Source organism: Ogataea parapolymorpha, chromosome VII (genome assembly GCF_000187245.1).
Source record: "Ogataea parapolymorpha DL-1 chromosome VII, whole genome shotgun sequence".
In the NCBI taxonomy this organism is placed as follows: Eukaryota; Fungi; Ascomycota; class Pichiomycetes; order Pichiales; family Pichiaceae; genus Ogataea; species Ogataea parapolymorpha.
Window position 1 is genome coordinate 1009112 of NC_027860.1, and position 26195 is coordinate 1035306.

The window sequence follows — 26195 nt, forward strand, 5'->3', positions numbered from 1 at the left end:
AAAAAAAAAACGAAAATTAATCTATTTGAACCAGATCATGTCGAACATATGGATTGCAGCCTCAGATAATAATATAGACAAGGTTAGGCAGTATATTGAGTCAGGAAGTTATACTGCAAATTCGAAAGATCCTAATGGTTATACTCCCATGCACGCTGCTGCAAGTTATGGTCACTTAGACCTCCTCAAATATCTTGTTTCTCAAGGCGGAGACATCAATATTCAGGACTCTGATGGCGATACTCCTTTGCATCACGTAGAAACTCTGGAGGCTGCTAAATTCTTGATTGAAGAGCTCAGAGCTGATTTCAAGATCAAGAACAAGGATGGTTTAACTCCAGCTAAATATCAAGAGGAAGAGGATGAGTATCCTGAACTCATTGAATATTTGTCGTCTTTGGAGAAGCTAGGCACCTTGCCTGCTATGAAAACCGGTATGGAAGCATTACAAAACAACCTGGAACTCCCAAGTGGTGAAAGAGTGAAGATGTATCTGTCTAAGGATTCTGATGAAAATCTGAGCGACGAACTGATTCAGAGACGAAAAGAAATTGAAAGCATTATGAATGATGACCTTACTGAGGAGCAGAAAGATGAGAAACTAAGGAGTATAATTTTAGGAGTGGTATCAGGTAACGTTCATCAATTAAAGGAGTCAGATGCCCCAGAGTCCAAGAGACAGCGATAATCACAATATATATTACTGAAACATTAGTCGTCAGTTTCCTCGTCGAAGCCATCTTCATCTTCGATCCGCTCGATCAACAGTGAACCATTCGGCCACAGTTCCTTAACATCTTTCAAAAGTTTGTTTTGGTCGGCATGAAATTTGACGCGAGGCATTGGTGATATAAGTTCGAATCTGAACTCATGTTCATAATTATCCAAAGCCACATCTTCCACCTCTAACTGATTTAAGACGTTTTCCTCGGGAACCGCAAGTTCCTTAGATTGGACGCGCAAGAAATTTTTGCACTCAACAAACACGAAGATATCATACAAAGTTTGATCTTTGTAGAATTTCTTCACTGTTCGCTGGCCCTCGTGATTTCTTAATTGTATTGTGGTATAATCACCCTTCTCCCAACTCTTCTCATCTATCTGAGATAATGACTGTACGTGATTTTTGAGGAAAGCCAGTTCCTGCTTTTGTTTTAACTTTAATGCTTCTTCTTCCTGTTTCAGTTTTTCCAACTTCCTTTGTTGCTCCTCTTCTTTTTGTTTCTTCTCCTCCTGCTTGATTTTATCGTTCAACAAAGACTGTTCGTATGCCTCATCCTGTTGTCTTCTTAATAGTCGAGCAAGTTCCGTCTCCTGTCTGTCATATCTCTGTGTAATTAGTTGTGGCTCATATTTATCTACGATCTTTTGCAGACGTTTGACGAGCTTCTTTGCGTATTCTTTGGTGCAGGTTTCAAAATTGTGATGCCTGGTAACGATTGACATCAATGGGAACGTGGTACCAGTTGCAGACACGTTGGCGATCAAATTAATATACGGAACAGAGTAAACTTGATATGTTTGACCCACTTCGAAAGGCTCAGGATAGTTCACATCTCCCACATACAGAATTATATCGTTCTTTGTGATGAAATTGATAAAACTCTCGTGATTGAGATACGATTTCACGAACTGAGTGCTGATATTCTTTTCTGAATTGAGAAGAATACACATCAACCACTTTAGTTCAGATTTAGATTTCTCAAATGCTTCGTTGAAACTTCCTTCAAATATTGGAAGATCACTGGTTTCACCCAATGTATCGTTGATATAAGCCTTGATGTTATAGCTCGTGACAGCTTCCTTCGATGTATGAATAGGTTTCGAAGGAAAATCTGTGGGGCTTTCTCTCAGGCCAAGAATCCTAAATAAATTGGGAAAGACAGAACCTAGCAATTTGTTCAATCCATACCCCACGAGCCAAAATAGTTTTGGGAACAACATGAGAATGAAAATCACAGGTGGTAGTAATGCATATGTGGGTCTTTTTCGTTCTTGATGATTTGTATTTATTCCTAATTGCAGCTTCCAGCGGTTGTGAATTGGAATTGCCTTCGGTAACTTAGGAATGAGATCAATAAATGGGTCATCAAAAGCAAGAGCTCGAGGAGCAGTCGAGTCTCGTGAAGATGTGTTTGTTGAGGAAGGACCGGCCTCCATGTTAGCAAAAGATCTGACAAATGGGGAATCTATTCCATTGGGAACTGGAAATGGAGGTCTCTCATCTGTCAAAGTCGGGAAGTCATTATCAAAATAACGAGCGACTGCAATTTCGAGATCCCAATTGCAGACAGTTAACAGTCTCAGTACTTTCTCTTGCTCATCACTCTCATTGTAAGATGTGAATTCTTTGAAGCTCTGCAGTTTGTTTTGCTGTTCCGGTGTCAATTGATCCATACTGGGATGATGGAGTTACAAGAAACTAGTGTTTCTCAATTGATTTCTGTGTAACTTAACTGATTTTGCCACTAAATATAATTTCCAGATGAATCCAATCTTGACGCGTCGATAGTCCCTGTTTATTTATATTCTTGTATATCTTGTTGAAAGCTAGATTATGATCAAGGTCAGCAAAAGAACGACCCCGTCACCAATGAAATTGAATGCCGCTTTGAAGCGGGAAGTAAGAGGAACAGAAGCTCCACACGAACATTCAATCAAAGTAGTAGTGAGAGTGAGACCTTTACTTGAGCGAGAAATAGAAAGATCTCCAGAATGCCTTGTGGACATCGATACTGACCAATCAATAGTTCTCAGGCCGGGGGCTGATTCGCTTAAGGCAAGAAAGTACAGAGAAGCTCAGAGGTTCATACTCAGCAAATGCCTGTGGTCATATGATCGAAGAACGAATGTTCCTTATGCAGATCAAAACACAGTGTTCAATGAAGTGGGTTTAGAAATGCTTGAAAACACACTGAATGGCTACAATAGCTGCGTTATAGCATATGGTCAAACAGGGTCGGGTAAAACATATACAATGATGGGATCGGATGAGGAAGACGGTTTAATCCCCATGGTTTGCAGACAACTTTTTGAGAGACTGGATCAACAAGTTGATTCTAAGATCCAAGTAAAGGTCTCTTTCATCGAAATCTATCAAGAGAATGTGTATGACCTACTTGGAAGTGGTAACAAATTACGAGTGCGGGAAAGTAGTGAGAGAGTTCCGTTTATTGAGAATTTAAATGAATACAATGTGGCTGACTCTCAGGAAACCATGAGGCTTTTAAACAAAGGTCTCGAGAATAGAACGACAGCAGAGACTCACCTAAACAAACAATCATCCAGATCTCACTCCATTCTTACAATAACAGTGTCTCAAGAAAAATTTGATCCTGCTACCGGATCCTTGGTGAAACTCAAGTCCAATCTCAAACTAGTTGACCTTGCTGGATCGGAGAAATTTGTCGCCAGTGACGGCTTAGATAAGACCAGGCAACAGGAAGGAAGCAGAATCAACAAGTCACTGGTTACTCTGGGTAGGGTTTTAACGATACTCTCAGAAAAGCCAAATCAGAAAACAGTGGTCCCTTACAGAGATTCCATACTGACATGGCTTTTGAAAGATAATATTGGTGGAAATTCAAAAACAAGTATGATAGCATGCGTGTCGCCTATTGATTTTGACGAAACCCTTAGCACGTTGAGGTTCGCAACCACAACGTCCAGAATCGAGAATCAAGTGCTTATAAACAAAGAGTCACAATTCAATATGGACGAGATGGTGAAACAATTTCAGCTTGAGAAAGAGAAATTACTTGAGTGTATATCAGAGCTCAAGCAGTCGAGTAGCAGAGATGATGAGCTGAGAAAGCTGGAGAACTATGTGCAATGGCAAAACAACTATATAGATACTTTGACTTTTACGAACGACGTGACACAAAAGCAACTCTTATGCAGTCTCAAATCGGCACAGGAGAGGAATGAATTACTTACGTCAACACTAGTGTTGACATGCAAGGGGTCAGAGACTGGACTCAGAGAAGAAAAGCACGAGCTTAACGAATTAATTAACAAACTTCATGAATTGGACGTTATATCTCCATTGAGAGATATTGAGAATGTCCTTCAGAGCGATTTGGTGATGACTTACAGCGCGGACCTCATTGATGACGTGATGTAACAATATTAATATACAGTCTATAGGAGTACATGGTGGTTGTCTAGTGTTTTTGGTAGTATCTATCTGGCCAGCAGAAAGAATCGTCTAGGGCACATTTGGAATTTGACCGATTGTATCCAGATGCATTTACAAAGAGATAATACGGATTGTTACAATTGATACTTTTTTGTCTCTTGCTAGTCCGCCTGGGGTCTGTGGAGGGGAAAAAAAAACTAATTGACCAAAATGAAAAACTAACCAATCATTATGAATTTCGCGTTCAATACCGTGCTGGAGATCTCTCTCTGGCATATTCTCTCTCACCTTGCTCTGGGTATGGAGCTCCCTCTTCTCTGGATCTGTATTCTCCTCTTGGTGCAGGTGGTCCATCTCTGTAACCTCTGTCATAATCGCGGTATCCTCCACGTGGTTCTCTGTAACCTCCGCGGGGTGGGTATCCGCCACGGCCACCTCTATAGCTGCCAGGTCCAGCGGGCCCAGGTGGTCCACCGACGGGTGGAGGACCATAGTCCCGATAAGATGGTCCTCTAGGAGCACCATAGCCTCCCACAGGTCCATCTGGTGGAGGCCCGTATCCACCTCTTGGAGGATATCCACCATAGTCTCCTCTTGGAGGACCTCTGTACGGAGGGTAGTCTCTTGGTGCACCAAAACCACCTCTTCCTCTTGAAGGGTATCCGCCTCTTCCTCCCCTGTAGAATCCTCTTCCGCCTCTGTAGCCACCTCTTCTTGCCCCTATCGTTCTAGATGCTGAAGCAATGTATGGACTAGTGTCCTCCTCAGCCACTAATTGAGTGTCTCTGTAGTTGACACCGTTCAGCTGGCTGATCGCAGATTCAAGATCTTCTCTGGAAGCAAACTCTAGATGGCAGATGGTAGGATCTTCCGGAGGGATTCTGACAAAGGTCGGAGTCAAACGGACCTCTTCTCTGATGAAATCTTTGAAATCTTGCCAAGCAGTCGTTGGAGGAAGATTTGAGACTTTGACTCTGTTTTCACCCTTTTTAGCATATTCGGGCTTCTTCTTGGCGTATTCAATTTGAAGTGGCTCGCCAGCAAACGGTTTTTCCAAAAATTCACTGAATGCTTTCTCAGCAGTTTCTGGGTTTGGGTATTCGACGAAGGCATAACCGGGCATCAACCTAAGCTCTTTCAGCGGTCCAACCTGCGAAAAGTATTCCTCAACTTCCTCATGAGTCACGTGTGGACCAATAGGCCTCACAAACAACTGAACATCCGAATATTCCGTGGACATAGTCTCTATCAAAGTTAGTAAACACGAAACGGATTAATATTTTGCTTACAAGTCGCCTTCCGAAAAAAAAAACTTGAAAGGAGTTTTGAAAAGTAGGGTAACCTTAAAGCTAAAGGATGGTAGTTGAGTACACCAAGGTACACAAGTACGACAAGCAATCTCCTCGCCAGCTTTTGAAACACTACAAAGTGGTTGTTCCCTCTTCACAAATCGCACAAAATGCTCCAATTGTATACATCCATGGAGGTGCGTGGGTTGGAGAGTCTCACACCTATAATGAGCTTGGACCATTAATTGACAAGCTGGACTTGAAATTGAATAATGGCGCTTACACAACTGGAGAGCAGCTCACTGAGATCCAATTTTTTGTTCTCGACTATAGGATGTCTCCCGAAGTTGTTCATCCTCACCATATCTTGGATGTTTTACACGCGTTGAGCTTTGTTTATAAATTGGGTATCCACAAGGTGTCTCTCATAGGCCATTCTGCCGGATCAACTATGTGCACCCAGATATTAGAGTATAAAACCTTCTTGGGCTTCTATGACATTGAATTCACTTTACCAGTTCCTGACATTGACTCTATCGTGTTTTTGGACGGCATTTTCGACATCTCCAAGATGCTCGAGGAATACCCTAGCTACCTTCAAGAGTTTGTGGAGATTGCTTTCCGATCGGAGCAAGACTGGTCGGAAAAATGCAATATGCTACACTACAAGATGACAAGCGATACAAAAAAAGAGATTAGGGATAAGTTTAACTCCTTAAGAAAAACAATTATAGCCCACAGCACCAAAGACGAACTGCTCAGCACGAGACAGCCCACAGAATTTTGTAAGTGGCTTGATCAGTTGCCGTATACGGACTACAAGTACATCGTTCAGGATATGGGAACACACAATGAAACATACAAAAGCGACGGTCTTGTCTCAATTATCATACAACATTTATTGCACTGATTTTAATATACTAATTTTTTCTTGGCTTTGACCAGTCCACCTTCATAATCAAGTTCATGAAACCTCTACCGTTGAGACCCTCCAAAGCTCTTTGAGCGTCATTAACATTTTCAAATTCCACGAAAGCAATACCCTTGGATCTTCTCGTTTCCCTGTCTCTGAGCACAGTAGCTCTCTTAATGATACCGTATCTCTCAAACACCTCACGTAACATCATCTCATCGACTTGCTCGTTCAAACTGGTAACTCTTAATGTCGTGGAATCGTCACGCTCCTTGCGTTCAGCCTCTGGGGCGGCACCGCCAGCCCGCTTCCTGAGATGAGGAGGCACATAACGCACTCCACCAGAACCCGCAACAGCTGCCATCGATGGCTCTGGCGTGGCGGCGGCGGAGGCCTGTGGAGTAGTGGTCGTAGCATCGGTAGCTCCCAGCGTATCCTTGTAAGGACATTTAGACGTGAAATGGTCACCTTGACACGTTCTACAGGTGATGGTCTGTGGCTTACTTTTGGCCATTTCTTTCTTTCTGTTCTCGGCCTCTTTCTGTGCATCTTCCTTCCAAGATGTTCCCAAAATCAGTTGAACTTCTTCTCCGAATTGCGTAGTTTTATCGTCTGGCCCCACAGTAGCGTTATCTTTCTCGTCTCCATACTTGGCCCATTTTCTTCTCGCAGCAATAGCTGGGTCCACCGTTTCCTTGACAGTGACCAGCTTGACTTTTTGTGTCACTTTCACTTTCTTGCCCTGATCGTTGATTTTGTAAGAGATGATAGTCTTTGTACCATCAGGATTTTCGATCACTTGAGTTGCTGGCAAATCATTCTCTGCATCAGCCCAAGATGAGGGCGTCTCTATCGTTGCCTGAGACATAATTATATTGATTTTTTTTTAAATCGTTGAAAAAAATTCTGCGAAACTTGTAGTGCCATCGTAAAATTAGACGCGTCGATAGACCCGAAGATTTCCCTTACCGAGCGTCGTTTATCACCTAGTGCTAAATTTAAGGGTTTCATACCAAGACCGAAACCTTTTTCCCATCAATTTCTTTTAATAAGGCGTTTAACTACCCAAAAGAGGCTCAGCACATTGGAGTTCAGAGATCAGACCACAAATAGAATCTTATTTTTTGATTTATCCATATCCATCACCCAAATTGGAAAGCAAGCAATTGGGTTAAAAATAGAAGATCGTGCGCTCAGGACAAAGCGAAGGTGTTTCGAGAAAGGTCATGAGTCCAAATGTGCTTCATCATTTACCTGCCAACCCAAGCGAGGTGTCAAGTGCCACTCTCCATTTTGATCCCGGGGTCGAATTGGGGATTCGGGCCGAGAAGCCATTGATCTCTGAAACCAGCACTCCACTAAAAAGACCGACGCTGTCTCCTCCTACCGGCAGTAAGCAGCCCCTGGATCAAGGTTTGAAGCAACTGGCAAGGGAGCTCAAGTATCGGGAGTTTTTCAAGCGCAGCCCCAAAAGCCCCAATAAAGGCTTCTCCAAGTTTTTTCTTTCACAGGAGTTAAGTCCCTATGATAAGAATTCAGATGATTCGAGCATAGCAGACGACACATCTGCCAGTATAGATGAAGATGCTGAACCACATTTCAAGGAAAAACCAAAAAAACATGGTCTGGCCTCTTCTTATGCTCGCAAGACGACCCATGAGCATGCAAACTTCATTCTTACTTTTAGTAAAGATGGGAAATATATGGCATCAGGAGGTGATGATGGTGTGGTACGAGTGTGGAAGGTTATAAGTTCAAGCTTAGACCGAGAGTTACCTGAGATTGCTAGAAACAAGAGTTTTAATAGTCGTCATCTCAATTTTCCCTTTGAGGAGTCGGATTCGATTTCAATAGGCCCTTCCTCTACAATCAACGATTCAATAGAGTCTTTTGAAAATACGGAAGGTGGTTCCAATTGGTGCAACTCATGTCCAGGGAAAAAATCAAAGAAGGACAAACAAGGTAGCACTCCATTTGCGCCTCTTTTCATGCATCGCCCTGTCCGCGAGTTTCATCACGATGATACTGTTTTGAGCATTGATTGGTCGGAAAATGGATTTATAATATCCTGCTCTCAGGATAGCACTATTAAGCTCTGGCATGTTGACAGGAATGATTGCCTGGCGGCTTTCAAATTGAAAAACTTTGCAACTCAAGTCCTTTTCCATAAGAAAGACGATCGCTTTTTCTTGAGTTGTCAGTGGGATGGCTCGGTGAAGCTATGGTCCATTCTTGAAAAGGACGTTGTGTTAAAGACAAACATTCGAATGCGAATTACGTGCATGGAGTTTTCACCTAACGCAGAGGAATTATTTCTCGGAGGAGAAGTTGGGGGTTTTGTCATATTATCGGTCAAGGATCTTGATGTGATTGACAAGTTTCAGATTAAGCGCAACAATGTAGCGCCCAGAGTAACAGGGATAGATGCTTTTGAAACCAAGGACGATGTGAAACTGGTTGTTACAACTAATGACTCACGAGTGAGGCTCTTCAGTTACAGAGAAAAAATATTGAATGTTAGATACAAAGGGTACGATAATGAGCATTCTACGATTCGGGCATCCGTCAATGAAAACCATTCATTCATCATTTCTGGTTCGGAAGATGGCTGGGCTTATTTATGGGCGCTGGATCTCAATGCCCTGAAATCACCAGAGACAATGAAGGGCAGTCATAAGCTTACGTGGGATATCACATCACTATTCAAGGACGAAAACTGTCGACACAAAAATAAGAATTATGGCGCATTCCATGTCCATCATTCACGTTGTAACGTTGCCATTTTTGCTCCCAGGGCAACATTGAAGTTGCTTGAACTCTCGAATGACCCCATATTTGATCTCAAAGCTAGGATGAGTCTAGATCCGATCGTGAAGAAAGGGGATGATGAGCTGGACGATCCTTCCACCTCAATTATTGTTACCACGGATGATGATGGAATAATCAGAGTGTTTCGCAGAGATTTTGCTTATCATGAGCGAAAAGCATTCCGTGCAAATTTCAAGAAGCTTGGCGGGAAACATGACCGCAAGTCATTATCCAAAGTTCGCAATAGATCACGGTCTTCTAGTTTCTTGAACAAGAGCAGCTCTTTGAATAGAAGTACCATAAACGGCGGAGATGAAAACGATCGAGGAAGGAAAGATTTCGAGCACTCGGAATTTCTAGCCACCAGAGCGGCTCTGTATTCCCCAAACAGGGATAGGTCTTTGTTCCCATCAACAGATGAAATTGCAAAGATACCGAATTCAGAAGCAGCCTCAGATGCAACTCTCTCCGATTCTAAAGTGAGGTCCATTGATGTGAAGCTTCAAGAAATCTTGGCTTCTTCTAGACTAGAGAACAGGCATGTGCCTATTATCTCAACCACAGATGAAAATGATAGCTCGCTCAGAAATGGCACACAAGCAGCAGCAAATTCCGTATCTATGCATGATAGAGAGACATCTCAGGAAACAATAAATGGGGATCAAGATCAGGAAACTGCAGATTCCATTGTTACTTCGGAATCGGTGAAGTCAAGAGTTCAATGTGCCAGTTGTGGCTCTGAGAAATTTACAGCCAGGTCCCATGGGGACGCGCGCAGCAACATCTTCTTTTTTTGTGACGATTGTGGTCAGAAAGTTGATTTATAAAAATGGGTTTATAGGGCCGGGAAGGATATTAAGGTGCTATTTAAAATTTGGTTTGCAGCCCGTCCAAAAATAATCGTCTGTTGTTAAAATATATTTCGTATCAAATTATCTGAGTTGTAATAATATGGACGTATATCCCCCTAACGTCCAAGATAGAACGCTTGAGTTTCTCCAGTGTGTGTCAACTTTCAATAAGCAGAATCACAACAAAATATCCACAGCGACTACGCATAATGGTCCTACAAAATCTCAGCGGAGCGAATTTACTCGGAAGGCTGGTCTTATCGCTAAAGACATTGCACGAGTCACCAGTTCTTTAGGGAAGCTGGCAGCACTTGCAAAGCAGAAACAACTATTTAACGATAAACCCACCGATATGATTGAGTTGACATATGTTATCAAGCAAGACATATTCAAAATCGAAAGATCGTTGAAAGAACTTCAACAATCGAGCGTAACCAAATCATCTGGAGATAATCAGATTAACACATATACTAAGAATGTTGTGCAGCTACTGAACACAAAAGTGAAAAACGTTAGCGAAACGTTTAAAGAGGTGTTGCAAACGAGACAGCGCAATGAGCTAGCAAAAAAATCCCGCCAAGAACAACTACTCGCCTCTGTAAATGGATCGATCAAAGACACGGGAGTAAATGGCAAAAGTAATGAAGTGCTGCCATACGCTTTGCGAAAGAAAGGAACACAAATTTCGGAAAATCCTTTTCTATCTTCGATGGAACAAGATCCGGGTGTGTCGGTCCCAAGTCAGGACTATCTATCAATACCAGATCAATCACAGCAACTCATGCTACTTGAGGAACAGAGTAATCAATACCTACAGGAAAGAAATAGAGCAGTGGAGGCAATTGAGTCTACAATTAATGAAGTTGGTGGTTTGTTCCAGCAATTAGCCACAATGGTTCAAGAGCAGGGCGAGGTTATACAAAGAATAGACAACAACGTTGAAGACATTAGTCTCAACATCAGCGGAGCACAGAGGGAACTTCTGAAGTACTACAACACCGTAACCAGTAATAGGTGGCTGATGGTGAAGATCTTTGGGATTCTCATATTGTTCTTTTTGATGTGGGTTCTTATCAGCTAGCATCAAGCGATGTATATTTATTGACAGCAGTTCTGTGTATTAATGATCTATCAACTCTATTCAAAGCAATCCTCTAATTTCTTTTCACCCGAAACGATTTTCTGAACATCGCTCAATATATCCTTAAAGGAGTCGAATTGGGTGAAGTGGATCTTCTGCTTAATACAGAAAGTAACCAGATCTTTTCCTCTTCTCGCAAATAACAGATCGCAGGACTTTGCTGCCGACAGATCGGAAACTCCATCACCGCAATAGAATAGGTATGGCCTCTTACTAAGATCGTAGTTCTCAAGACATTGCTTGATGGACGCGGCCTTGTCATGTCCGAATGGAGTATCGTCACGATAAACAATATGCCAATCATTGCCATTGATCTCCACACCATTGGAAACGATGGTCACGTGGTTCATCACTTGCTGGCCGAGAAGCTTCTTCAACAAAGCCTCGATGATTGGGGACATGCCGCTGCTGATAACGTAAAGAGGAATTCCTTTATCGTGACACCAATGATAAAAGTCTTTAAACCCAGGATCCAACTCAATGTGTTGTAGCAAGTAGTCAACGCACTCTTGGAAAGAATGGCCGTTTGCAGGAATCGACCTGAGCATCTCGTCGAAACCCTCTCTGAAAGAAAGGGTCTCATTTAGCATGCGATCATTCAAAACCTTTCTCTTCTCGTGACCAAAACCAAGGTTGTCGGTCAAAACGTCATTAGAGTCTTGAAGGGTTACTGTGCCGTCCCAATCGGTGAATACAATAGCAGGAGGAGACATTATTTGTTAAAAACTAAAAATCAATTCCTTGGAGAGATGGAGTTTGAAGTATCTGGTGCAAAGGTGTTTATGTTGTAGAGTTGAATGCCTTTGACACGGAGTCTACTCACTATTGACGAGATAGCAGCATCTACTGAGCTCAAACTTTCAATTAGGGGCAACTGACCTTTGTTCTTAGATCTGAGAATTTCTTGATGGCTGACAATCACAAAAAAAAGTTTACATTATTTGATTAGAACCTTCTAATGGTTAACGTGGCTGTAGTTTCAGGGGGCACGGCCACGAACACAATCTTAGATGTTTTTCAAGATCTATCAGGAACTGGGGGCCAAATTGCTTCGGTCTCGCACATTTTGCCTGTTTCAGATAATGGTGGCTCTACATCCGAGATTATAAGAGTGTTAGGTGGTTGCTCTGTGGGAGACCTCAGGTCAAGAATAGTGCGACTTATCCCTAACGAAAGCCAAGGAATCCGCAACTTACTTTCCCACAGGCTTTCCAGCAAAGCTACGGATGCCAAATTGGAATGGGGATCAATAGTGGAAGGCTCACACGACTTGTGGTCAGACGTGGAGCCCGCATGTAAAGAGCTCATTAGGAGTTTTCTGATCCACGTTCACATGGAGATTTTGAAACGGTCACGGAATAGTACAAAGAATTTCAGACTTGAACTTGCTAGCATTGGGAATCTGTTTCTCACTGGTGCAAGACTCTTCTGTGGATCTTTGGATTCCGCAGTGGAATTGATTCTACGCGTTGCAAGAGTTTCGTCCAGACTCCACGTTATTCCGTGTCTCAACACAAATTTCACCTACCACATAAGTGCCCTACTCAAAGATGGTACAATCATTACAGGACAGTCACAGATCTCACATCCTTCAAAAATAGAGGTTAATAAAGACAGCAATCAATCAGGCTTCTCTCTTCCTATTGTGAGATCCGATTCTTTAATCCACCCGCCCCCAATAGTCCCCTCAGGACAAGCTTCTCCCTCTCGCACATATTCATCATTTTTGGATAATGTGCACTTTACAGCTCCAGCGGATAAATTAGGTAGCCAGGCAATTTTATACGGAGTCTCCAGCCAAGTCGAACCTAATCATACTCTAGACTCTGATAGCGAAGATGAAAGTGAGTTTGCAGTGCCAAGTTACATACATCCAGACCTCAAGAAGTCCCAGTTGCATGTGGATAAAGATGACACGGCTCCGCTCCCAGCACCGATAGAAAGAATTTTTTATATCTCTCCATATGGTGAGGAAATATATCCTGTGGCTCAATCTCGCGTTCTTCAATGCCTGTCAAATTGCGATGTTATTGTGTACTCCATAGGATCTTTGATGACCTCTATCATACCTGTTCTTATTTTACAAGGAGTCGGAGAAGCTATACTCGAGAACAGTAACACGAAAAAAATACTGCTTCTCAATGGGACACTGGATCGTGAAACACAGTCATTAGATGCCCTTGGTTTTATAGAGACTGTACACAAGGCTTTGGTATATTCAATGAAGACAAGCTGCGAGAGACGAAACGTGAAATGTCAGACAACACTTTCCTACTCCTCCTTCGTTACACATTTAGTTCACCTCAAACCCTCCAAAGAGATTAAGGTAGACACGGAACAAATTACGGAACTGGGAATTGAATGTATTGGAGTTGCTCCGCGTAAAAACGATGATACCAGCTATGACTTGGAGGACTTGCACGCAAAATTGCAAAAGATAGTTAACGGATAGTGATTAGTCGACGCGACGCAAAAAAATAGTCGGAACAGAAATAATACTATTTATATTTCATGATTAATATCTTCAGCATACTCTTTTTGGCCTGGCTTGCTCTCGCACATCAGGAAGGAACCTCCAGTCAGGAATTGAGAGAGAAGGTTCCGGACGAATTTGAGGGATCGTGGCAAAGATGGCATATGAAACAAGAGCATGACCTAGATCATGCGGACGCTAAATCGGTATTTATTCTCCACGATACAAGAAATGCCAAACGTCTCAGCAAACTTGATATTCTGAGAATGTACGGGTTGCTGAGAGAGGAAGTGGTTGGAAGGGGAGACGGTACTGGATCTCACGATGACACCGAAGTCATCACAGATGATATGAAGAACCACCTTGTTCAACAAGTGATGTCACTAATTGATAAAGACGGGGATGGAGAAATTTCCTTTGATGAGTGGATGGAATACTCTAGCCAAGGCGGAGAGTTTCCAGATTTTGGGTACGGTCCGGGACACGAGTATGATTTTGAGGAAGAATATGAAAAGCATCACTGGATCCAGTATCATGCAGAAAATGATCCCGACGTGATGGTGCAACATGCAGAAGATGTCGAGCACGAATTATTGCATCACCTACATGAGATCGAACATGAGAAAGCTGGCTCGGGTTACAACCAAAGATTTCCTATTAGACTGTCAAAGATTCCACCAAAATTCAAAGCCTGATCAGCGGACTTTAATTATAACAGAAGTTTTCAAAACACTTTTGGCATGTCTCAGGAATATCTCTCCCTGTTGTATCCAGCTCACGTTTAATGATGGCGCACCCGATACATTGGAAATAGCTCGGGTCATAGGAGTTGTTCCCGTAAGTCCCCACTGAGTACCCATTCTCGATCATTGTTGCCATTTCATTCTCTTCATAGCTCAACTTGAATGTTGACTTATTGGAATTTGTTGTATACCCGGTATTAGGTATGTACACAATTAGCGGGGGTAGCCAGGTTTCTGAGGTCTTATTGGAGTATTTTGATTCTTCGCCCAGATATTTGTAAGCTGATTGAATGTGACAGCCGAAGAACACAGGGCGTTTATTAAGCTTGTTTTCAACGAATATTTCAGGAGATGGGATATTGGGAAACAAAGCGTAACGTTTTTCGTCATACACAAAAAACGATTTGGAGTTTTGGTACTGATTTGACGTAATGCCTATGTTTGTTCCATTAGGGAAGTTGTCAAGATCAGAGCTTGAGTCAATTGCAATGATTACATCAACATCTCTTGCTTTCTGATGGAAAGGCTGGAAAGGAATGTTTTCATCCTCACCACCATCCACAAGATACAGATCTGTGGAATTTCGAACTGTGCTGGAGAGAGTTGTATTGCCATATCCGTGAAATGGGTTTGGGTAGATGAGAGCATAATCTGCCACGTACTTGTTAGCATTGATATCTTCGCAGGAAGTCAGCCCAAAAACGTTCAGAATGGTTTTCATAGACTCATATGTTTGTTTCTTTGATCTAGCCATATATTTCCAAAAGTGGCCTAGAATACTATTGAATAAGCTTGAAGAAGTTCCGGCTATGAAGGTCATCTCATCATAGCCGATTGTGCATAAACCTGTGAATGGCTTGCCGTTCAACATCTTTGTTCCCAAGTAGTCCAATCTTACGAAAGATTTAAGGTAATCCTCCCATGATCCAAACTCATACGGGTTGAACTCAAATATTCTTCTGTGCCCTTCATTCGATTTGTGGACGTTTTTAGAATTGGTCAAAATGATTGGAAAAGGTAGCATATGATTTTTAAAGCTTGATAGGCTTCTGGCACCGGACATGGTCATGTCGTGGGGACCATTGCTCGAGAAGATGATATCACCAATAGCTTTGCCCCAGTAGTCTGTCAGAGAAGTCTTATATCCATGTTGTTTGCGTTGCGAGACTTCTTCATGTAGTGTCTCATAAAATTGTAAAGCTTCATTCCAATTTGAGTCCATTTCGTTGCTGTTCTTTTTCAACTGGTTGAGCCTGAACAGACTTTTAAAGTATACCATAAACGACGACGATGAGTTGGAGGTCTTCACAGTTACTGTCGGAATATCGCCTGGAAAATCCCCTAACAATCTTTGAGAGTCTTTAAAATTGATGTTGAGTTCGGGTAGCCCTCGAAGTGATGATGAATTGAGCTTCCAGGAGCCGTTTGTTTTCAGCTCACTAATAGGCCCAAAATCGTATTGCATCAACGATAGAATCAACCACGAGCCACCAGAGACCCCAGCCATATATGTTGTCGATTGCAATAATCCTCCAAGACAGCCATAATCTGCTGCCCCAGGAGTCCGAGAGTCAAATGCTTCTAAAACTCCAGCAGCAGTAAGGAAAGACCTAAATGAGCCTCCCGATAAGCTTATAGCTATACTGGGGGTATAGCTGTCAAAAAAATTGGAACTCACTTCATCAATGTTAAAGCGAGTGAAAAGGTCAACAACATGTTTTTTTGCTTCCTGCTTCCTGTGCATGACATAGGTCCTTTCCTCAGGACTTATTTGGTCACCCTTTCGAAGGAGGGGATAGGAAGGACACTTTACTTGATATCTCAAAGCTGAAAGGGAAGAGTTGGTGGTCTGTGTTTCATTTGTGACATTCCATGTCGTATTCAGCTTGGCCGCTGGTTGGAAACCAGTGTACGCGGATATAGCAAGTGAACAAAAAGAGGTGTAAATGACTAACTTATCAAAATACATCGTTCATGGTTTCTGAAGGAAGCGGTAAAAAACGAGGGATACAAAATATATCAATGATCCTAGTAATCACGTGAAAAGGGCTACAGTGAAAAAATATATAGTATATAAATTGTATTGATTATCAGAAAGAGCCTAGATAAAAAGAACAATTAGAGGGGGATGATGAAGGCTTTTGATAATAAGAGAAGGAGTTTAGAATTCGTCGTCAGAAGACACGTAAGCGTCACCCAATTCCTTCTTCTTCTTCATTCTTTCCTTCTTCTTCTTTCTCAGTTCGGCAGAGGAAAGCTTAGTCTTCTTTTTAGTAGTAACAATCTTGTTACCCATAGCGTCAAACTTTTCTTCTTCCTCATCGTTCTTCTTCTCCAATCTTGGACCAGAACCTTGGCCTTGGACCCAGTTGTGACCAGATGGGGTCATCTTACCGTCAACAACGGCCCAGACTTCCTCAGTCAAGTCCTTAGTGAATTCTGCAGAGTGGGTAATGATGATAACACCACCTTCGAAAGACTTCAAAGCCTTGGACAAAGCTCCCAAAGAGTCTCTGTCCAAATAGTTAGTTGGCTCATCCAAAACAATCAAGTGAGGTCTTTGCCATGTACAAGCAGCCAAAACCAACTTGACCTTTTGACCACCAGAAAGACCTCTGATTCTAGAGTGGGACACCAATTCAGCATCCAATCCCAACATAGCACAGTGGGCCTCAATCTCCTTTCTAGTCAAAGGTCTGAATTGACCGGAAGCCAAAGCCTCCTTCATGTCAACCTCAGCAACCATCTTAGCGTGGGATTCGATAAGCTCACCTCTTGGCAACCAAGCGTTGTCGACGGACATCATTGGAACCCATCTCTCGGATTTCATACCAAGGTTCTCACCCAACAAGAAGGAACACTCATACTCATAAGTGTTCTTGAACTTCCGTCTAGCGTGAATACCTTGAATTCTTCTTGGGGTACCATCAATCTTGAAGATCTTGTTCATGGCCTGCTCATCGTTCTCGTTAATTTGTCTAGAAGCTCTGTCCATGGTTTCTCTGTCTTCACCGGTTTGGAATCTCCATTGAATGTACTCCGATGGAGTCTTGTCCAAATGCGAGTCGATGTGAGCGAAAGCGTGTTGCTTGATGTAAGCAATACGACAGTTCTCATGGACATAAACTTCACCACTAGTTGGAAGCAACTCACCAGTCAAAACGTTAATCAAGGTGGACTTACCAGCACCGTTTGGACCAATGACGGCAATTCTGGACGACAACGAACATTGGAAAGAGATGTCAGAGATTTGAGGCTTGCTAGTACCTGGGTATTGGAAAGACATGTTGGAGACCTTGACAATTGCCTTTTGCTTGGTCTTAACACCCTCCAAGAAACCTGGCTCTGGGAACTTGAACTCAACCTCAGATGCAGAAAGCTCCTTGTAGGATTTGGCAGATGGAACTCTCTTGATCAGTTCAGAAAGATTACCCTTGTACTTTCTAAGCTTGAATCCTTCGTAGTGAATGATGTATTGAACGACATTGTCCAGGAATCCAGAGTCGTGCGAAACAATAATCGAGGTGATGTTACAGGTGGTCAAGTAGTTGACCAACCAAGCAACGTTAACGGTATCCAAGTGGTTAGTTGGCTCATCCAAAAGCAAGATATCTGCGTTGGCCAACACAGCTCTGGCAAGAGCCAACTTCATCTTCCAACCACCGGAAAGAGCGGCAATAGGCATGTCAATCATTTGCTCAGAGAAACCAAACTCCAAAAGCTTGGCCTTCACTGTCTCCCTGTCAAGAGAAGTATTTTGATCCAGAACGAAGTCAACAACTGGAGTCTCAGCGTGGGAACCGTCAATGTCGTGCTCAACGTAGACAGTTCTACATTCTTCTTGAGTTGGGAAACCTTCAACTTGACCGTTGGCAATAGCCCTCATCAGAGTAGACTTACCAGCACCGTTTGGACCACACAGACCGTATCTTCTAGCTCTCTTCAATCTAAGTTGAGTCTTGTTCAACAAGATCTTGGCACCATAAGCTAGAGAGAATTCACAGTTACAGAGGTCCTCACCCTCATCATCCTCGTCTTCAAAGACTGGTGGCTGAGGAATGTTGTCAACGGATCTCTTTCTGAACTCCTCAATAATCTCCTTCGACTCTTTCTCGTGCAAGAAGATGGTCAAAAATGGCGTCAAAGCGGAAGACCAAGCATCTGGGTCGATCTTTCTCTCGTCAATCAAATCACCAGCAATAGCGGCAACGTAAGTTTGAACAATGTCGAATCTAGATGGCTTGTCCTTCACCAAGTCCTTCAGAATGGCAAGGTTAACCTCAACATCACCGGCGGTAGAAACTTCAGGAATGCTGTCATCGGCTGGAACAGCACCAACTCTTCTCAGAGTGTTCAAAGCTCTCTCAGTAACAGATCTTGCCTCAGGATCAGCAATAGTAGACAGGTTTGTCTTCAAAGCTGGGAACAGTTTCTCCATGAATGGGGCAACAACTTGTGGGTCGTCAACAAGTTTACACATGTTGTCAATGATAACAGCAGCCTTTCTCTTGATAGCAGTGTCTCTCTCGGCCAAACCTCTAGAAAGCAATGGAACCATGATGGACAAAGCAGCGGTGGTGACCTCAGAAACGAAGGTGGTGGCACCCAAAGCGTGAACAGTTTCTGGAACCTGAGTTGGATCAGAAATCGAGCTAATGAGCTTTGGAATGAAAGGCTCAATATCCTTGTTCTCGATGGTGGCAGTGGTCTTAGTCATGGTCTCAGTTGCGGCCTTCTTGACTTCAACCTTGGTATCCCACATAGCCTCAGACAGCACTGGGATAAGCTCAGGCATTCTAAGAGCGAGCTGAGCCTTAGAGGTCTCAACCAAAACGGCAATAGCATCCAAAAGAGCAATTTTTTCCTGCCATTTAGCGGTCTCGTGGAGGCACTTGATCAAGCGAGCCAAGATGTCCTTGATAGCAACCGGAGTGACGGCTCTAGCAATGGCAAGGAGAGCAGCAGCAGCAGCCTCTCTGACATCTTGCTGCTTGTCACCAGCCCTCGACGAAATAGTCTCAATAAGGCCAACGATGTATGGCTCGACAGATGGGGACAGGTCAGAAGCGCTTGCAATGTGTCTCACAGTGACAAGAGCATTGACAGCTTGCTTCTTGTCCTTAATAGCCTTTTCCAAGGATTGGAAAAATTCATATGGGACATCATGCTCGATGATTTCACCGTTGAGGAAAGAAGCGACATTAGAAGCAGCAGAGTCTCTCTCTTCTGGCGCAGCAACAGCAAGTTTGCCAAACAATTCGGACAAAACTTCTGCGCTCTGTTTCGATTCGGCAGCAGCGGACATTCTGACTACTCTTTTGATGAAACAAAGGTTTTAATATAGAAAAAGGGCAAACTGTTTTATAAAAAAAAAATTTTTTTATCCTTCGTCCAAACGTACTAGTATTCTATCAGGGTTACGTAAAAGAAATGTTAAAAAAAATTTTCACAAAAATTTTTCCTGCAATAGGATTGTCAGAAAAAGAAACCGAAGAACAGAAATTTATGCCAGTGTAAGGATGTTGAATTTGCGATTCATGTGAGGTCTTCAACCCCTGATTTGGGACATCATGACTTGTGAAATCTTCAGATCAGTAAATGGCTGCTTGAACCAACGAGCTGAGTAGATGATGTACATGACATTCTGTCGTCTTGCTGAGCCGCATTTAGATTGGCAGCAAATTTATGTATTCTTCTCGTTTAAATTGTAGGATTTCAAAAAAAAAAATACTAAACGGGAAAAGGGTTCACTTTGTCAATCGTTAGAGCAACCGCAGAATGAGCAAGTTGTCCGAATATCATCAGCGAGTTAAATCTCTCACTAGAGAAGATATTCTGACCAAGTTCCCCGAAGTGACGCCCTTGGAAGCTACCACTGGAGAGTCATCTTCGTCGACGACAAATGGCTCTACTACATACAACTCGCTTTTCCGAGGTCACGATGAAGAGCAGATCAAACTCATGGATGAGAACTGTATTGTTCTAGATTATGATGATAGAGCGATCGGTGCTGGAACGAAAAAGCTTTGTCATATCATGGATAATATCAATAAGGGATTGCTCCATAGAGCATTTTCCGTCTTTTTATTTGACTCGAACAACAGGCTTCTCTTACAGCAGAGGGCTGATGAGAAAATTACCTTTCCCTCCATGTGGACCAACACTTGTTGCTCCCATCCCCTTTGTGTTCGGTCTGAACTGGGGTTAGACCTGGACTCATCTATTCTAGGAGCCAAGACTGCAGCTCAAAGGAAGCTGGAACAGGAGTTGGGAATTCATCCGAAAGATGTTCCTATTGAAAACTTCAAGTTTTTGACCAGAATTCATTACATGGCACCTAGCAATGGACCATGGGGAGAGCACGAAATTGATTACATTTTAATAATCAAAGCTAATCCAGCATTCAAGGCGAACCCAAATGAGGTGAAAGACACCCGTTATGTGACAGCAGACGAACTCAAAAAGATGTTCAAGGATCCAAGTTTGGTGTTCACCCCATGGTTCAAGTTGATCTGCGAATCATATCTATTCCAATGGTGGGATCACCTTGATGAGCTAGACAGATTTACTAGCACGGAAATTGACCGCATGTTGTGAGTCAAGACATGTAACGTTTAATATTTTGTAAGAATAGAAGATCCGGGATCACACTAATCAATCTTCTAGATCCATCCTTACACCGCATACCTCAAATAAAAGCTTATCTTTCCAATTTTGATTTTGCCGTCGGGTATCTAATCCCTAAAAGAAAGAAGCGAAATCTTATCCGTATAAATGTAAAAGATTCCTTGTTTGGCTTCTTTAATGGAAGTGACTCTCTCACAGATCCCAGACGTTTTCAGACCATACAGTGGGCCAGTGCTATTAGTCGCCGTGTCGCTAATATTATCGGCATTTGCTATACAATTAAAGCTGCTACCACGTCCTCTTAGGTCGCTTGATGGGGGTAGCGTTAAGCAATCTGCGACATCAAAATTGTCAGTCAAAGATGCGCTACCAGAGGTGATAATTGAGCCTGTTGATCCGAATTTCGATTGGGAAAAAGAGGAGCCAGCTCCTTACAGGCCTTTCAAGAACGCACCTTATCGGGTCAATATGGCTATTCAGAAAGCCGATCCGCAAAACATCATTGTGATTGAAAATACTTATCTGAAGTCCACAAAGCTCAGAGAAAGGATTATGAATGAAAGAGCTGAGATCTCTATGGCTTGCCATCCTAGCGCAGAAGCCGCGCTGAAAGAATTGTATTGCACCGTAACAGATTTCCTAATGAAGAAATATCCGATGTATTTCTTTACAAAGGATAATGGTACCACCTTTTATAACAAGATCAAAGATGAATCTTTTCCACTGGATCCTACCTTGGAGGATCGACTAGAAGTTCTCAAATTTCTAGGACGCACCATTGAGGAAGACTTTATTATTTTACTCAAAAATGGGGACGAGGGTGAATTGCAGAACGAGTATGTCTGGAGAGCAGGAGTGTCCTGCTACCCAAATGGATTTGTTCCCGGCGAAAAATTCAATAAACCTTTGACTGCAATCCATGGTCCTGTCCCGCAATACCTTGAGCGGCTGAAAGTTTCAATGAACAGATTCTTTGAGAGACTTCGCGTCAATGAGTTTGTTGTTAGGTACAACTGGAGTATGCAGGCACATACTAACATATTCGCTCCTTCTATGAATCACGGATCCCGCACATCATCGTCAGTCAAGCCGCTTTCTCCTGAAGATCTGGATTTCAACAAAGTCTTTATGCGAGTCGAAAAACAGTGTTTTACAAGGTTACCAAGGACCAAGGCCGATATCATGTTTATTAGGACTTACACCACTCCGGTGACAAAAATCAAAGCCGAAAATAGGGCTGAGGACTTTTGCGGCGCCATCGACGGTTTGTCAGATGATTTTGCTATTTATAAGAATAAGATTCTCTGGGGAGATGCAGTTAAGGCATACCTCAAAGGTGAGTCAAGCGGTTTGACAGAAGAGGTGTACGATTTCGATATCTTTGAGGCCCAACTTAATGGTGCACTTATGAAAAAATAGACGCGTCGATCTTCACTTTATATATTTCGCAACGCGTAGAAACTCGAATAGATAGATAAAGGGAAAAAAAAGCTAACGCGTAAAATATTGAAAACAATTATTTACATTGCAAATCAATAATAATGGGGAGACTTGTTGGTCTTGAGCTATACAACTTCAAGTCGTACAGGGGCATCTCGTCTATTGGTTTTGGTAGCTCGTTTTTCACCTCCATCATTGGACCCAACGGATCTGGCAAATCCAACATGATGGATGCGATCTCGTTCGTGTTGGGAATCAAATCTAGCCATTTAAGATCGAACAATTTGAAAGATCTGATTTACAGAGGTAGAGTATTGGGTGAAAGTGATGATGGTGAAGAAAAAGAGAATGATCCCTGCACGGCATACGTGATGGCTATTTACGAAAAATCAAACGGAGATATCTTGAAGCTCAAAAGAAGTATTAATGAGACAGGCACCAGCGAGTACAGAATCAACAATAAAACTGTGAGCGCGACTCAGTACGCAGATGTATTAAGGAAAGAGAATATCTTAATCAAAGCTAGAAATTTCCTGGTATTTCAGGGAGATGTTGAGAAGATCGCGTCGCAGTCACCGGAAGAGCTTACGCGGCTAATCGAGAATATTAGTGGTTCAATTGATCATAAAAAAGATTATGACGTGCTTATGGAGGAGAAAGAGAAAGCTCACGACACTACGGCATTGTTGAATTCGAGGAAAAAGGCACTTCGGGAGGAGTTCAATCAATACAAAAACCAATCTATGGAAATTGAACAATTCGACCTGAAAAGCAAAGAACTTTGTGACTTGATTTTGACAAAATACTTGACTGAACTATACCATAATAACAAGGAGCTTGAGCAGAGTACAGGTGAACTCAAATCTGCCACACATGAATTGAAAGATCTGCAAAAGGTGTTAAAAGACAACGAAGCTGCGATGAAAAACGTGATCAAAACACGTAACAAGGATGATAGCGATTATCATAAAATCGAAAAATCGATTTCGAAAAAGGCCACTCTAATCAAAGAAAAACAGTTAGCTTTGATCCCCCTAAAGTCCGAGGTGTTGCAATTGTCCAAAAAAATCAGTGATTATAAGAGGAGAATTGAAACTTTATCCGATGACCACGAACGACAGAACGCGGTTGTTGAGACAATTGACAAGCAGTTAGCTACGATTCAAAGAGCGTATGACAACTATGTAAGGGAGTTTGAAGCGACCACGGTAGAGACTCTGAGCACCGGAGCTCTGGAGGAATACAAAAGGTTAAGAGAGGCATTTTTGATGAAGGGTGGACATATCGAGTCGAAATTGCTTGACCTTGAGGATTCAGTGAACTCCTTGAACCTGCAAATTGAGAACGTTTCACGTCAGAACGAAATTGTCAGCACACGAATTAGGGAGCTTGAAACCGAAAAGGCAGAGATCAGCTCTAAAATTCAAGAAAATGTCTCTCAAACCAATGATGCGCAAACTGCCACCAACAAGAAAAAGGAAGAACTTTATGCTGTGCGTTCTACCCAAGAAAAGATTTTGCAGGAAGAATTTGAGTTGAACACGGTTCTGAAAGACGTGTTAGTCCAATTGAATGAGCTGCATGCAAGCCAGAGGGAAACTGCCAGAGAGAAGAGACTCCGTGAAAATTGCTCTTCACTCAAAAGATTGTTTCCCGGGGTTAGAGGTCTAGTGTGCGATCTATGCAAGCCAACACAGAAAAGATATGAGCTTGCAGTCTCCACAATTCTGGGAAAGAATTTCGACGCGATTGTTGTGGACAATCTCAGTGTTGCAAACAAATGCATCAATTACTTGAAAGAGCAGAGGGCGGGAGTGGCATCATTCATTCCTTTGGACTCTGTTGAGTCAAAGCCTCCTCAAGCTTATCTCCGTAATATTGATGAGCACGTGCGTCCAACCTTTGACGTTGTCACATTTGATCCTGAGTTGGAAAGAGCTATTCAATATGTCTGTGGAAACTCGATAGTTTGTGATAATATGGACGTCGCCAAATATGTGAAATGGGAGAAAAAAGTGGACGTGAAAGTTGTCACTTTAGAGGGATCTTTAATTCACAAATCTGGTCTTATGACGGGTGGTCTGACACCAAATGGGGGCAGAAGATGGGACAAATCCGAGACCCAGGCACTAACTACCCAAAAGGAGGAAATCAAGTCCAAATTGGAGGAACTTTCAAGGAAAAAGACAAGTGAACTTCTTGAGAAAAAGCTCATGGATGAGGTGGAGACATTAGAAGCACAGATTCCTCCACTGCAAAATGCCAGACTCGAACTGGATAGGCTGATGAAAGACATAGATGCTGAAAACAAAAATCAAAGAAGTATACAGGCTCAATTGGAGAAAGAGCTACAAGAGTTAAAAGAAAAGCTCACAGAAGCAATGTCAAAGGTGGACTCTACCAATAAGGAACTCTCAAGTATTCAGCAAGAGGTTTATGCCACCTTCTGTCAAAAACACAACTTTGCGAACATATCCGAATACGAAGAAACATACGGATCTAAGTCAAGGGGTCATTCTAAGGAGAAGGCAAGATACATCAAACAGATCCAATATCTCGAGAACAAACTTGGATTCGAAAAGGACAGATTGGATGAGTATCAATCACGCCTAGACCGCCTTAATAAAGACATGTCAAATCTTGAGAAAAACTATAACAAGCTCGTCTCGCGCAAGGAGACGATAGAGAACGATCTTGACACCTTTGAAAGTGAGCATGAAGTGCTCATGGAGGAGCTGCAAAGGGCTAGTGGCCAACGCAGGGCTCAGCTAATGGATTACCACCAGTTGGAAGACGGAGTTTCCGACGTCCGTTTGCAGGTTGCCGAGATCAACAAGAAGATTGCCAATTATGAAGATGTGATCGAGAAAGCCAAGATTGAAAAAATGAACATCCTGAAAAACTGCAAGCTAGAAAACGTGCAGCTGCCATTGTCTTTTGGCTCCATGGATGACATCCCCCTTGATGAATCTGAAGACGACGAGAATATGCTTGCGGATGAAATTGAGATTGACTTCACAAACCTGCAGTCTCGCTTCAAGTCAGGAGCACTTGAGGAGCTGCTGAGCGACTTGAAAAAAGAAATTGATCAAATCACGGCAGAACTATCATCAATGAGCCCTAATATGAAGGCTCGAGAAAGGCTGCAAGATGTTCAACAGAGACTGGCTGATTTGGACGCAGAATTTTCTGACGCCAAGCAAGAGGAGAAAAAGATTGCGGCCGAGTTCCAGACTGTCAAATCCAAGAGATATAAACAGTTCATGGACACCTTCAACCACATAGCGGCAACGATAGATGGCGTCTATAAAGACCTCACTAAATCCAATGTTTCTCCCCTCGGGGGATCTGCATACCTGACTCTGGAGGACGAAGATGAGCCGTATCTGCACGGTGTGAAGTATCATGCCATGCCCCCAATGAAGAGATTTAGAGACATGGAGCTTCTCTCTGGCGGCGAGAAAACTATTGCAGCTCTCGCGCTGCTATTTACAATTCACTCGCATCATCCTTCACCATTCTTTGTGTTGGATGAAGTCGATGCAGCCCTTGACAACGCTAACGTGAACAAAATTGCTAATTATATTGCCAAGAACGCAGGTCCAAATTTCCAGTTTATCGTTATCAGCCTGAAAAATGGACTTTTCGAACGAAGTGATGCTTTGGTGGGAATCTACAGAGAGCAGAAGCTCAATACTTCTAAAACTCTTACGTTGGATTTGAGGACCTACCCAGACCAAGAGGTTGCCTAAATCCATTCTTGCTTTCTCTC

At 42.6% G+C, this 26195-nt stretch overlaps 16 protein-coding genes across 16 annotated transcripts; 10 read left to right on the plus strand and 6 right to left on the minus strand.

The window, feature by feature from the left end:
* Positions 1-37: 37 nt before the first annotated feature.
* On the plus strand, positions 38-688 carry HPODL_02964 (Ankyrin repeat-containing protein; the record flags this gene model as incomplete). The annotated part of the gene is made up of 1 exon (XM_014077293.1): positions 38-688. The coding sequence occupies one exon, from the start codon at positions 38-40 to the stop codon at positions 686-688; it is 651 nt and encodes a 216-aa protein (XP_013932768.1).
* A 23-nt stretch (positions 689-711) lies between these two features.
* Positions 712-2397, minus strand: HPODL_02965 (uncharacterized protein; the record flags this gene model as incomplete). The annotated part of the gene is made up of 1 exon (XM_014077294.1): positions 712-2397. One exon carries the CDS (start codon positions 2395-2397, stop codon positions 712-714), a length of 1686 nt encoding a protein of 561 aa, XP_013932769.1.
* A 160-nt stretch (positions 2398-2557) lies between these two features.
* HPODL_02966 (Kinesin-like protein KIF13B) lies at positions 2558-4123 on the plus strand (the record flags this gene model as incomplete). Its single annotated transcript, XM_014077295.1, has 1 exon — positions 2558-4123. The coding sequence occupies one exon, from the start codon at positions 2558-2560 to the stop codon at positions 4121-4123; it is 1566 nt and encodes a 521-aa protein (XP_013932770.1).
* A 259-nt stretch (positions 4124-4382) lies between these two features.
* Positions 4383-5378, minus strand: HPODL_02967 (Nucleolar protein 3; the record flags this gene model as incomplete). The annotated part of the gene is made up of 1 exon (XM_014077296.1): positions 4383-5378. One exon carries the CDS (start codon positions 5376-5378, stop codon positions 4383-4385), a length of 996 nt encoding a protein of 331 aa, XP_013932771.1.
* Positions 5379-5494: 116 nt separating this feature from the next.
* Positions 5495-6337, plus strand: HPODL_02968 (kynurenine formamidase; the record flags this gene model as incomplete). Its single annotated transcript, XM_014077297.1, has 1 exon — positions 5495-6337. One exon carries the CDS (start codon positions 5495-5497, stop codon positions 6335-6337), a length of 843 nt encoding a protein of 280 aa, XP_013932772.1.
* Positions 6338-6347: 10 nt separating this feature from the next.
* Positions 6348-7208, minus strand: HPODL_02969 (Eukaryotic translation initiation factor 3 subunit G; the record flags this gene model as incomplete). Its single annotated transcript, XM_014077298.1, has 1 exon — positions 6348-7208. One exon carries the CDS (start codon positions 7206-7208, stop codon positions 6348-6350), a length of 861 nt encoding a protein of 286 aa, XP_013932773.1.
* Positions 7209-7566: 358 nt separating this feature from the next.
* On the plus strand, positions 7567-9975 carry HPODL_02970 (putative WD repeat-containing protein; the record flags this gene model as incomplete). Its single annotated transcript, XM_014077299.1, has 1 exon — positions 7567-9975. One exon carries the CDS (start codon positions 7567-7569, stop codon positions 9973-9975), a length of 2409 nt encoding a protein of 802 aa, XP_013932774.1.
* A 124-nt stretch (positions 9976-10099) lies between these two features.
* Positions 10100-11080, plus strand: HPODL_02971 (Integral membrane protein SED5; the record flags this gene model as incomplete). The annotated part of the gene is made up of 1 exon (XM_014077300.1): positions 10100-11080. The coding sequence occupies one exon, from the start codon at positions 10100-10102 to the stop codon at positions 11078-11080; it is 981 nt and encodes a 326-aa protein (XP_013932775.1).
* A 56-nt stretch (positions 11081-11136) lies between these two features.
* On the minus strand, positions 11137-11853 carry HPODL_02972 (putative phosphatase; the record flags this gene model as incomplete). The annotated part of the gene is made up of 1 exon (XM_014077301.1): positions 11137-11853. The coding sequence occupies one exon, from the start codon at positions 11851-11853 to the stop codon at positions 11137-11139; it is 717 nt and encodes a 238-aa protein (XP_013932776.1).
* A 245-nt stretch (positions 11854-12098) lies between these two features.
* On the plus strand, positions 12099-13592 carry HPODL_02973 (uncharacterized protein; the record flags this gene model as incomplete). The annotated part of the gene is made up of 1 exon (XM_014077302.1): positions 12099-13592. The coding sequence occupies one exon, from the start codon at positions 12099-12101 to the stop codon at positions 13590-13592; it is 1494 nt and encodes a 497-aa protein (XP_013932777.1).
* Positions 13593-13651: 59 nt separating this feature from the next.
* Positions 13652-14308, plus strand: HPODL_02974 (uncharacterized protein; the record flags this gene model as incomplete). The annotated part of the gene is made up of 1 exon (XM_014077303.1): positions 13652-14308. The coding sequence occupies one exon, from the start codon at positions 13652-13654 to the stop codon at positions 14306-14308; it is 657 nt and encodes a 218-aa protein (XP_013932778.1).
* A 10-nt stretch (positions 14309-14318) lies between these two features.
* Positions 14319-15821, minus strand: HPODL_02975 (uncharacterized protein; the record flags this gene model as incomplete). Its single annotated transcript, XM_014077304.1, has 1 exon — positions 14319-15821. The coding sequence occupies one exon, from the start codon at positions 15819-15821 to the stop codon at positions 14319-14321; it is 1503 nt and encodes a 500-aa protein (XP_013932779.1).
* A 696-nt stretch (positions 15822-16517) lies between these two features.
* On the minus strand, positions 16518-19661 carry HPODL_02976 (Elongation factor 3; the record flags this gene model as incomplete). The annotated part of the gene is made up of 1 exon (XM_014077305.1): positions 16518-19661. One exon carries the CDS (start codon positions 19659-19661, stop codon positions 16518-16520), a length of 3144 nt encoding a protein of 1047 aa, XP_013932780.1.
* A 473-nt stretch (positions 19662-20134) lies between these two features.
* HPODL_02977 (Isopentenyl-diphosphate Delta-isomerase) lies at positions 20135-20953 on the plus strand (the record flags this gene model as incomplete). The annotated part of the gene is made up of 1 exon (XM_014077306.1): positions 20135-20953. The coding sequence occupies one exon, from the start codon at positions 20135-20137 to the stop codon at positions 20951-20953; it is 819 nt and encodes a 272-aa protein (XP_013932781.1).
* Positions 20954-21160: 207 nt separating this feature from the next.
* Positions 21161-22402, plus strand: HPODL_02978 (uncharacterized protein; the record flags this gene model as incomplete). The annotated part of the gene is made up of 1 exon (XM_014077307.1): positions 21161-22402. One exon carries the CDS (start codon positions 21161-21163, stop codon positions 22400-22402), a length of 1242 nt encoding a protein of 413 aa, XP_013932782.1.
* Positions 22403-22524: 122 nt separating this feature from the next.
* On the plus strand, positions 22525-26175 carry HPODL_02979 (putative chromosomal ATPase; the record flags this gene model as incomplete). The annotated part of the gene is made up of 1 exon (XM_014077308.1): positions 22525-26175. The coding sequence occupies one exon, from the start codon at positions 22525-22527 to the stop codon at positions 26173-26175; it is 3651 nt and encodes a 1216-aa protein (XP_013932783.1).
* Between the last annotated feature and the right edge of the window lie 20 nt (positions 26176-26195).